The 12,109-nt window shown below is 35.6% G+C and overlaps 1 protein-coding gene across 6 annotated transcripts; it reads left to right on the forward strand.

Annotated features, from left to right (window-relative positions):
• Positions 1-1,066: 1,066 nt before the first annotated feature.
• LOC143845451 (uncharacterized) lies at positions 1,067-11,778 on the forward strand. 6 transcript variants are annotated; one of them, XM_077353799.1, is made up of 11 exons: positions 1,067-1,243; positions 1,645-1,758; positions 2,989-3,058; positions 4,980-5,096; positions 7,364-7,735; positions 8,236-8,630; positions 9,802-9,901; positions 10,048-10,116; positions 10,215-10,304; positions 10,828-10,956; positions 11,183-11,778. In XM_077353799.1, exons 2-11 carry the CDS (start codon positions 1,730-1,732, stop codon positions 11,498-11,500), a joined length of 1,689 nt encoding a protein of 562 aa, XP_077209914.1. In that variant the 5' UTR covers positions 1,067-1,243; positions 1,645-1,729; the 3' UTR covers positions 11,501-11,778. The 6 variants fall into 6 exon arrangements, with proteins under 6 accessions (XP_077209914.1, XP_077209916.1, XP_077209915.1 ...); XM_077353801.1 differs by having other exon boundaries at positions 1,706-1,758; XM_077353800.1 differs by lacking the exon at positions 1,067-1,243 and adding an exon at positions 1,251-1,473 and having other exon boundaries at positions 1,706-1,758.
• Positions 11,779-12,109: the final 331 nt, after the last annotated feature.

The raw sequence follows: 12,109 nt of genomic DNA on the forward strand, positions 1-12,109 counted from the left end.
TTTGTTGACTGTCCTAAGTGGAGCCTGCTTAAGTATGGGACTAGGTTGGACCCATCCTGGTATGGGACAGCTTTAAATGACCTAGCTTAATGTGTTGCATGAGCTCCATGGAGTGTATTGGTTAGGTACTTAAAGCAGAGCAGCTACCATGTTCCGTATTCGAGTCATGTAAAAGAATACCTGTGGAAATTGGTATTTGGAAAAAAGGTCAAAGTAAAAGTTGTCACAGGGTGGGCAAAGCTGTCATAAGGTGGGCTGTCGAGGTTGGCGGGTGTGGAAGCGTGGTGGTATGTTACAGTCCTAAGCATAGTTGCCAGAAACTCCTTGGGCGGGTGGGAAACTCGTTTCCCCTAAAACGCATTTCTCGTGGGTGGGAAACTCGTTTCCCCTAAAACGTAGGAAACGCATTTCGAAAATGCTTCCGAAATATGATAAAAAATTAGAGAAATGTTTCCGAAATGCATAGGAACATATGAGAAACTTGTGTAAATCATGTGTGAAACGCACGATAAATGCATGCAACACTCGTAGAAAACGCATGTAAAACGTGTAGGAAACATATGTGGAACTTACGAAAATCATTTTGAAAAAAATACATCAAAAATTGTGGAATAGATATTAAAAAAGAAAACAATAGCATATATTGTAAGAAAAATAAAAAGAAGAAAAATTCAAATAGAAATTTGAAATTAACAAAATTTAAATCTACAAAACCACATATTTCGTGTTTTCATTGTGTTTCATGTGTATTTTTTCTATCGTTTCTGAAACGCTTCTAATGTGTTTCCTAAGACATTTCTTATACGATTTTCTATTGTTTTCTCGTTTCTCGTTTCCCGCAATTTTTTTTTCAAGCGTTTCACATTTTGTTTTTCGAATCCGTTTCCCACCCTGGTAACTATGGTCCGGAGTGGGGGCCTGCCTAGGTATGGGACCAGGTGGGACCCAACCTGGTATGATGCAGGTTAAAGGGCATTTGTGTATTGGTTAGCTGCCTAACATTTCAGCCCTAACCCAGCCTTGATGGATCAGTTGAAGATTACATCAGTTTTTCATATTATATGAGATGGGTTTGTTAGGCAGAAGAAAAACACCTGCTCCTTTGCCACTGTCACCATCTTAACTGCTTATCTGTTTATCTCCCTACCTAATGAGAGTATTTAAAGTATAAATTAACTTTTCCAGCCATTAGCAGTCCCTGTAGGAAATATTTAATACCGATATCTTTTTCTATTTTTTTCCGGTGGGTCATCTCTATTATCAGATTTTGTTGTTTGGTTACCTGTTAGGAGTATCTCTGATTATTTTCTGTCCTATCCATCTCTTTCTGCAATGTCTTCTAGCAAGCTACAATACCACCTTCTTAATCTCTTCTTGATTTATTCACATGTCCTCTATCTATAAAGAATGGCTCACTGTTTCAATACAATGATATGGGTTATTCATAATCTGTAGCATTTGACTTCAAAAGAGGTTTCTCTCCCTCTCTATGCACTTTGAATTACATCATTTACCCTATTTCTATTCTGGGTACTGCTTTTAATGCTCCTGGGTTTTATTGTGGAGATGTTCTTTCTTTGTTTGCTTTTGCTCTCAGTGTGGCCTTCTATCTAAAATCATTGCTTTTTGTTCATCATTTTGCAGTATGTTGCTTCCCTCATTGGTGTGATATGGTAAAATACTACAATGGGTTTACTGTTTACAGGATTTTTGAAGATTAGGGACAGAAATGACAGACGAGTTTGGCACTCCACAGAGGTTAGTATTTTAATTGGCATAAGCTGCATAAAGGAATTAGGCATGATCTCCATTTCTTTTACCCATATATTGATATTTCTAGTTGATTTTGGAACTCCAAAAGATAATTAGTCCAAGTAGCTTAGGACAAGTACATTTGATTTAATGATGAAAATTAGTGCTCTGTTTATGAGAATTAGTTCTGGAAAATACATTGCTGGACTGCTTTCACTCGATTACCAGTTATACCTCGACGGAGAGTAGTCCTTTCCTTGGATGTAAACCTGAGAACATGAAAATATTTTTCTGTTCCTGTGAAGAGCTGTTAAACGGGTTTTAGCCTGCCTTTAGCCCACCCACTTTGCCTCATTTCTGAACTATTCTTTTTTATTTTTAGTTTTTTCGTTTGTGGCCTCTAGCCTCACACTTCAGTAATACATTCCTCTCCCTTGACCATGTGTATTCGTTTCTTCTTATCATCTGTTTGTTTCTTATTTTGTCTTTATTCTGTCATTTTGTTGTACAAGTTCACTTTGTTATGTTTAACTTAACTAGTCTCTTAAAATTTTAAGTATAATGTGTCCTATTATGCAACATAAGCAAAGGACTACATACAAGGGAACTCTTGAAGAATTTATCATTATGCGGTCATTTTGTTGAACAGATTCACTTTGTTATATGTGGATTAGCTAGTCTTGCTAGTAAATTCCTGAAATCCATACCTTAAAATGTCAAGTATAATGTGTCTTATTTTGCAACATAAGCAAAGGGCTAGATACAAGGGAACCGTTGAAGAATTTGTAATAAAAAATTAGGAGAACTCTTGAAGAATTTAGAAGAAAATTGTAACAACATAAAGGGACAAGTTTAGTGAGAGTTTATAATTAAAATTGACATGAAGATTCCCAATAGCCGACCCCAACTAGTTTGGGACAAAGGCTTTGTTGAGTTGAGAGTTGAGTATGAAGATTCCAAATAGGTGCAAAACTCCGGCGTTCGGAAAAGTTTAAGAATCTATGATGGCTTATAAATGCAAAACTCTCCTGACACTTTTTAGGATTTCTTTTTCCGGCATCCAAGCATTTGGTTTCTTAGAGCAAATTCTGATTTATCGATTAAGAGGCTTCCACGTTGAAGGCTCAAGGACTTGAAAATATGTTATATATTTTTATTTACAATAATAGTTGTGCTTTCTCCTTCAGTCCAATTCATTGTTTAATTGCCTAAACATTTTTATGGTTCTAATTGCAGTGTTCCTGATGCCGAAGTGCATGAAGATGTTCTGACTATGTCACCTCAATTATCCCATTATTCTGACACTGTATGCATTCAAACTCTGTCTTTATTCATTTGAGGGTGTAATAGGTAGATTTTCTGAAAAACTATTATCTTGTGATGCTTCCCTATTAGATGTGCTTGATCATTTTCATGCACCTCAGATGGTATTTATGTTTTTTTCATTTACATTTGCTAGCTTCTTCTATTTTAGAGATTTCTGCATTTTTTTTCTCATTATTGAGTCGGCGATTGGATAGGCTTAACCCCTCTCATTTGTGGTATACAATCATAATTTTACAGCCACTGTCTCCAACTACTTGTAAAAGACTCCTCTGGAGCTTTTTATCCCAGGCTGTAATTCGTATTCTCTTAATGCATCTCGTAGGGGCCTGTCTAACCCCAACTTACAAAAAAAAATCATGCTTAGCTTTGTTTCTTTTACCATTTTAAAAACTTCAATAATCAGAGAAAAACAATCAGGAATCCATTTAATTTTTGAGAATAAATTTTGTGCAAGCCAACAAGAACGTCGACGGCAATCAGGAATGACCCTGTTGTGACCTGAAAATTTTAATTCGGTTAAAGCGCTGAGCTCATTTTAAAACGTTTCAACCATTAGCACATTGTTATAATCCCTTTAATATTAATATTTAACTATGCAGTTGCATATGAAGTTAACAAATTTACATTCTTAATAGATTCTCCTTTTTAAACTCATAGTCCATGATCAATGCTCGTTATGAGAGACGGATGAAAAAAAAACGGAAGTGCTCTCTAAAGTGCCATGCACTCTAAGGCCCTGTTTGTTTTAGATTATGACAACCGATTGTGGAGTCCCAACCAATTATTGGACCAAAAATTGCACTAAATTTGAGTCCAGTAATCGGTTGGGGACTCCACAATCGGTTGTCAAAACCTAAAAGAAACAGGCTCTCAATTTCAAAGGGTCAAAACATTCGTTGTACCAAGTATCCATAACAATCTAATTATGCAAAATGGATGATAGTTTTTTTTTTTGAAATGGTAAAATGGATGATAATATACAGAATTTTTTTAACACCTGATAACTTAGTGACTGGCGTGTACTACAACACAAGACTGGGGCAGTTCATGTGTAGAGCTCACAAATGCTGCTGACGATACATTATGACTAATTCAATGCAAAAAATGGAAATTATAGAAAGCTCTGTGGGATTGAAGCTGTAAAGTAGAGCATTAAAACCTACATGATAGATAATTTTAGATTTATATTTTTGCTACCCCCAACACCCCCTCAAGCTTATTTAAATTTTCAGAGAATGTCCAGTCTTCTTTTTGGATCACAATTCTTTGACTCCCACATCCTAACAGCTCAATATTCTCAAGTGTCCAATCTTTCTCGTTGCAGGGAACTTGGTTCTTTGCACACACACCCTCAAGCTTATTGAAATTTTCACAGGATGTCCAGTCTTCTTTTGGATTATGAGTCAAAAGTCAAAGCACAGACACAACTCATTTCATGGTCAAGCGTCCATTTTAGCAAACTCTTTCTGTCAATTTTAGAGAGGTGTATGCATAGTAAATAGTTTTAGTTTTTCAATAGCTTGTCACTCTCATCTTCTGTGTTTTGGGGATATGCTTATATCTCCTCTTTTCCATACACGACTAAAAAAGCCCAGGGCATGGTGTATATCCTCGGCACTGACAGTCGATTGATAGTGGCAACTAAGATGGCAATAATTGGAACTGGCTCCTAAGACAGGAGTTTGGGGTTAAATAAAACTCCTAATTGACTTGGGACTACAACTTTTTGTATAACAAAAAATAATCAAATATTCAAGTTAGATAGGTTTAGGATCCAGTTAGCCAGCTGTCTTGCTGTAACAGGGTTTGGTCTGATCTTGGGTTTGAGATTTTTGCTTCTCTAACAGTATTACTTCTTCTGATCTTGTTATTATTTTTCCCTTTAATCTTTCATGATGCAGATTGTGCACCATGAGAGACTACTACACGAGCAGTATTCGCAGCATTTAGTTTTGGGGAAGTCATCTGGATGTAATTCCACTACCTCTATGGTGTTAGAAAGCTCTTCAATCCCGAAGGTAGCACCCGTTTATTTGGTTTCATGGTTAGGTTATCTTGGAATCTTCCCTTTGGTTAATTCTAAATGAAATTTGATGCTGAATGGACTGTAAGGATCGTCTGTTAATCTAGACGGCATGTGTATATATAGCATGACAACTTTGGAGCTGATTATTGTAGCTATGTGATAAATTAACAACAGTTATATGGCTTTCCATGAATACGATTGGGTGTTGTCTTTGTCAAACTATCCAAGATTCTTCAGATTTAAATGTAAAGACTAACTCAACCTAGGAATTGCTTTTGAGGCAAATCTTCCTTCACTAATTCTTGGGTCGGCTCTTGTAACAACCAACAAGCACTAGACTCTACACAAAGTGTTCAAACCAAAAAACTATTTTCTTCTTCGTTTGTTCACTGCAAAGCAACAAAAGATGGTCCAGGAATGAATCCATTCATATGTGTTTTATTTCTATTTGCGTTTCCAATCTTTGATATTGTAGGCATTGTAAGATATTTGTATTCTGAAATGCACTGATATTAGACAATTTCTTGTGCAATGATTGTCGTTTAGGACCATGATATATCTTTTGCAAATAAAGCAACATCTCAGTATATATCTTGTACGGTTGGGCATACAACACAATCAACGGTTAGGTTATCTTGGAATCTTCCCTTTGGTTAATTCTAAATGAAATTTGATGCTGAATGGACTGTAAGGATCGTCTGTTAATCTAGACGGCATGTGTATATATAGCATGACAACTTTGGAGCTGATTATTGTAGCTATGTGATAAATTAACAACAGTTATATGGCTTTCCATGAATACGATTGGGTGTTGTCTTTGTCAAACTATCCAAGATTCTTCAGATTTAAATGTAAAGACTAACTCAACCTAGGAATTGCTTTTGAGGCAAATCTTCCTTCACTAATTCTTGGGTCGGCTCTTGTAACAACCAACAAGCACTAGACTCTACACAAAGTGTTCAAACCAAAAAACTATTTTCTTCTTCGTTTGTTCACTGCAAAGCAACAAAAGATGGTCCAGGAATGAATCCATTCATTTGTGTTTTATTTCTATTTGCGTTTCCAATCTTTGATATTGTAGGCATTGTAAGATATTTGTATTCTGAAATGCACTGATATTAGACAATTTCTTGTGCAATGATTGTCGTTTAGGACCATGATATATCTTTTGCAAATAAAGCAACATCTCAGTATATATCTTGTACGGTTGGGCATACAACACAATCAATTGTTCTATTCAGTTCAGAAGCCACATAATAATCGGAGCTTGTTCCTTTTGCCATTGATTCAGGTCTTTCTCAATTGTAGGTTTAACACCAGTCCCATCAGACAATTTTAAGAGGCATTTGCCTTCGACAAAGATGAAAATGGGACTCCCATAGGGAGTAATTTGATCCATCAATGTAGGGTTTCGTGGAGGAAAGGTGGTGGATCTAGGGTAACTTTGAGATGCAAAGAAAGGTCAATGTGTGTGAGTAGGAGAGATTGCATCTCTAAGATGTCAATAGAGAAAGGGCTATGGATCTATGTAAGTTTTTGAATGATAAAGAGGGGTAGATCTAGGGGTGCAAATGTTGGAAAATGTAGACTAGAGCATTGTTAATGATAGGGTAGGTGATTGAGGGTTTCATAGAGGTGTTATAATGTATCAAAGTAGCCTATCTTCCCAAAAAAATTGTTCTGGACCATCTATTTCAATGTTGGGTTTCAAGTCAATTCAGGCTCACCCTCATCGAGTTCGAGTCAAGTTTCAAGTTCTTAAACCTTGCTAATCATGGAAAAATCCATTCACATGAAAAAATTTTAAAGCTACGTATTCAGTTTGAGGAAATGTTTCAATGCTTTGACAAGTCTTTCTTTAAAAGTTTGTTGTGTAGTTATTTTCATTTTATGTATTTCACCCTGTTATGTTAGTTTACTATCCACTGTAGGATAGCTTTATTGCCCTTGTTTATAAATCAAAGTATTTCCTTCTCTCCATCATGTTTTAAAATCTGTGACACCATCATATTAGCTCAATTTACAACATTTATTTTGACACTTGAGCTACTGGATCTGATTGTATAATTTGCAATCTTTTGGGTAGTGAAGAATAACATTCTGGACATTAGAATTTCTCAAATAATGCTTTCATTTGATCTTTAAAGCAATCTGTTCGCCCTTCTCTTTTACTTCTAGATCCAATTTTTAAGAGCCACTTTATATTATTTTTCTTCTTGGATTGAAATTTAACACTAACCCTTGGTACATGGAATGCAGCCTGCTACAGAACTGATAAAGGAGATTGCAGTTCTTGAGGTAGAAGTGATGAATTTGGAACGTCATCTTCTTTCACTATATCGGACAGCTTTTGATTACCATCTAGGAAGCCTACCTTCTGCTATGATGGATCAAGGGTCAGGATCAGAGTCGCAAGATGCTGCTAGATGTCAGATAACAGATCAACCAAAAGTGGACATTCATTCTGATCAGCTATATGTGTGCAATGATTCATTCACAGATATCACAAATCAGTCTAATGGACTACAAGATAGTGAGGACCAGAGACATTGTAAACCCCAGCATGCTACACATAGTTCAGCTGGTTTAGACACTAGCGCGAGCCATCCTCCAAGAGAAAATCCCAAAAATGTATGCCCTTGTCATTTAGAGTTTCTTCGATAAATGTGATTTTTTCATCTTGTGGATATATTCCTTCCCTTCATTCCCTGAGAACATTTAGCTAGATTCCAAAAATGCACTCTCAACTATCTGCATTTTTCAAGAGGAAGGATTGAAATGTTGTTTTCGGCCACCACCGAAACCGAAATGTTTTGGTTTCGGCCGAAATTATGTAAAAAAAGCGAGATAATATTTCGTTTTTCAAAAAAATTCCACTGAAATTTCTTAAATTTTGGTGGAAATTTCGGTAATTAATTTAGTTTAAAATTTCTGCAAAATTCTATAAAAATCTGATTCATTGTGATATTTGTTTCTGCATTGGCCGAAACCAAAATGTTTCGGCCAAAATTTAAAACTATGTTCAAGAGTATCCATGTTTTCCATTTATTCTTGATATTCACTCTGAGTTCATATGTTTGTATGATTGGAGAATTTCATCCACATCATGTCATGTTTATGGTGAACTTTTGCAGGATATGCAGAAATCTCGGTCAGGCTTCCGCAGTCTAGCAGATCATCTTGGTACTTCTCTTGCAGATCACATTCCTATGACACCTGGTAGACTTTCGGAAGACATTCTCAGATGCATTTCTTCCATTTACTGCAAACTTTCCAATCCCTCTCTTCCCCAATTGGGCCTATCGGCTTCTCCTACGTCATCATTGTCCTCTTCAAGCACATTTTCTCCTCAAGATCAATGTGACAATTGGAGCCCCAAATGCAATGGCGAAGCTACCGTGGATCCTAATGAATTTGAGGGATTGAAAGAGAAACATGGACCGTACAGTGGAATGGTACAAGTTCCGAGGATATATGTAGATGGTGATAGATTTAATTATGCTGCAACTATGCTGCAAAATTTCAGGTAGCCATTCCTCTATTAGTTACATTAGCAGTTGAGTTTAATTTTCTTTAGGACTTTTTCCATTCTATGGAACAGGGATATTCCATTTTTTCAAGATTTCCATCTTATACACATGAGAGTTTTCAACACAAGAAATATGTTCCAGATCTTAGATGTTTACAGAGTACTTTTTTCTGTATAATAATAATATTGTATTTTTTATGTCACCATGCAACTATTAAGGATACAAACGTGTTTGCATGTTGTTGTAACCATGGTCCCATCTAAGCTACTTATTTTGATGTTATATTTTATTTGATCAGTTGATTAGGGTCAGTTCATGTGTTATTTGATCAATTGATTAGTGTCAGTTCATGTGTTATAGCATCATGGAACATTTTCTCTGATTGATTCAGACACTCATCGTACTTGATTCAAAGTTCGCAGCCACAACCCTGTTTGGTTACCTAAAATAAGTCCTTCCCAAACATCTCTGGGCTCTTTACCAGATGTTTCTATCGATGTTTTTAAGTATAGTAGGGATTTCCAGATGAAAATTACTTTAGAAATGGTATGGTTTATGCTCATATAGAGAGTAGTAATGCTTCTAGAGCATCTTGTCTACATTAAACCAAAGATCTGAATGGTGTATTCCATATTAAGGTTTGAAAACTTGAGATTCTGTTGGGGACCATATACTAGTAAGGATATTGTCAGATAATTCATCAGGTATTGTGGAACTTCTGTTAAATTCTTCTGACACTATAATATCATAACTTAATACAATCTCCTTTAATATTTATGCTTATAAAATCTAATGCTATCTCCTTTAATATGTATGTTTATATTTACTTACTTGGGATGGACCATCTCGGTCTTCCCTCTCTTATATTAAATTTCTTACGTTCAAAAAAATGTATATTTATATAATCTACTTAACAGAGATTTTAATTTACACAAATGAATATTATTTATATTGCATATATAAAAAGTGCATCAAATAAATAATAATAAATGTATTATTGCATTTTATATTATAAATACAATATTCTGGTGTGGTATACTGTCCAATTTGATAAAGAAACCATGCTTAAAATTGTTCAGATTCCTCACAATTATTGACCCTGAATTTAGATCATGGTTTGTATCATTTCATGTTTTCTTTGTTGAATACAACCTGATTGTGTCGCAGGTCACTAATTCAGCGTCTCGAGAATGTTGACCCTAGGACAATGAAGTATGAAGAGAAGCTCGCGTTCTGGATCAATATCCACAATGCCTTGGTGATGCATGTATGTATGCTCAAAAGATGAATCCTTCTGTGATATCAGTTCTATATTAAGTCCAGGAAATAGTTACAATTAAGTGTTTTTTCCATATTACACGCCTTTGTTCCATTAAAACATCAGTCTCTTATGGTTTTTTTTTTTTTTTTCAGGCATATTTAGCTTATGGAGTTCCTCAGAATCACATGAAAAGTGAATCTTTTAGGACATTTGGTCAAAAGGTAATCAATTTGCTAATTCTTTGTTCATATATCTTATCCTAGTTTTATTATTAATTAAGTGTAGTTCCTCTAATTTTGCATTTCAAAATGCTCTTCAGCAGGCTGTATACAACGTGGGTGGACATTTCATAAATGCTTTTGTAATACAAAGCTCCATTTTAGGATGCTGTTTCCATCGTCCTGCTACGGTATGGTTCTTATATTAGATCCTCTTTTGAAAAAAATTATTATATTTGGGGCCCTTTGTCATTAACTCCTGATTAGCTGTCAATTGGAAGTTCAAGTCATCACTCATTAGCCTGTAAATATCTTAGTAGTTGATGTTTCCTTTTAGATATGAAGTGCATATTCCTCAAATTTTCTACTCTATGGATTCTACTACACATCATTTTGAAAATCTTTGTAATCACATGTATCTGGCTAGCGAAGGGACCTTCATGATATCCCTTTAAATTAACCATATTCATATTGTTTTCTTCTAAATTTTCATAATAAAAAATTTCCCAGGAAAAATTTTCTGTCAGAAATGCTTTTCTTCCAATCCAAATATGACGTAAAAGAAAATTGTTATTCAGTTCGCTCTCATGGGTATTCAAACCCAGCTCATGTAGTATTCCATTCCTTAATCAAATAGGTTTCTGCAATTTGTGTTTATGCAAACATGTTAGGTCTTCTCAAACACTGATAATTTTCCCTCAAAACTGAATGTAGTGGGTACGGACGCTGTTCTCGCAAGGAATGAAGTTCAGGACAGGCGATGATAAACATGTATATGCCCTTGATCAACCCGAGCCACTTGTTCATTTTGCACTTTGTTCGGGCGCTTACTCAGACCCTGCGGTATGCTTTCAAGTCCCTTAAGTGTCACTTCTTCATTCTATTATGAATATTAAGGATTATCAGTTACACATGATATTTTTCATTTGAATATTATCTGTTACAGATAATTTAGTTCAAATTTCCTATTATACAAACCTAAAGTTCTTATATGGGTACTATTGGTTCATTGAGTCCTTTCTTACTAGTACTACACCTGGATCACTAACCTTAAATCCTCTGGTTTTAGGTTCGACTGTACACCGCCAAGAGTATATTTCAAGAGCTTGAGCTTGCAAGAGAAGAATTTATTCAAGCCAGTATCCATATCCACAAGGATAAAAAGATAATTCTACCAAAGCTTTTATGCTACTTTGCTAAGGATGCTTCGCTCGATTTATCTGGAATTTTGGACATGATCCATGACTGTCTGCCAGGAGCTCAACAGACAGTCAACCAAAGATACCTCAAAGGCAGACTCGAAAAATATGTCCAGTGGTCATCGCACAATTGGTCCTTCCGTTACATAATACACAGAGAGTTGGCCCATGGAAGAAAATCCTTCTGATCAGCCCATGTTCTATTGAATTCAGACAGCTGCTTAATTTCATATGAAAATTCCCACGTATTTTGCTAAACATGATTGTTACATTGCAGTTCTCTAGTATATAGATTTAGGCTTACAATGATGTTGCTTGTAAATGGTTACTATAGCTTAATAAAGGCTGTGAATTTTGCAAATTAAGCTAAGTTAGGAGCTTCTTGTTTGGTGTACAATGCAAGAGGTTGCACATTGTACTCTATTAAATCTCATAATTTCAATATTTAAATCGAGTTGGTTCTCAACTTTTGCCTTGTAAATTTTAAGGCCATGTTTCGCTGCCGTGAATATTTTTTCCGTGAAATATTAGATTATCAAGTGATGAACGAGGGCTAAGAAGGGTGGGAGATGAAGAGACTTGAGATGGTACGAATTGAGGAGAGGGTAAGAAGTGGCCAAAAGGTGTGGAAAAATAAATTTTATTTTGATAATGTTTCTTTTCCTTGTTTTTCAGCCTTTTCTCGTCCTCACGCCACTCTGCCCTCTCTCTACACTCTCCTTCTACACCCTCTGTCACCACTTGATAAACTGAAATTCCATGAAAAAGCTTTTCATGGCAGCCAAACATAGCCTAAT

Source organism: Tasmannia lanceolata, unplaced genomic scaffold (assembly GCF_043159265.1).
Source record: "Tasmannia lanceolata isolate RefF3 unplaced genomic scaffold, GAP_Taslan_0.1 ptg000015l, whole genome shotgun sequence".
NCBI lineage: Eukaryota > Viridiplantae > Streptophyta > Magnoliopsida > Canellales > Winteraceae > Tasmannia > Tasmannia lanceolata.

Bases quoted from the DNA above. Each gene is read 5' to 3' on its own strand.
- LOC143845451 (XM_077353799.1), top strand. From the start codon at position 1,730: ATGACAGACGAGTTTGGCACTCCACAGAG. The intron at 8,631-9,801 runs GTAGCCATTCCT...ATTGTGTCGCAG, and splicing joins ACTATGCTGCAAAATTTCAG to GTCACTAATTCAGCGTCTCG. The intron at 9,902-10,047 runs GTATGTATGCTC...TTTTTTTTTCAG, and splicing joins ACAATGCCTTGGTGATGCAT to GCATATTTAGCTTATGGAGT.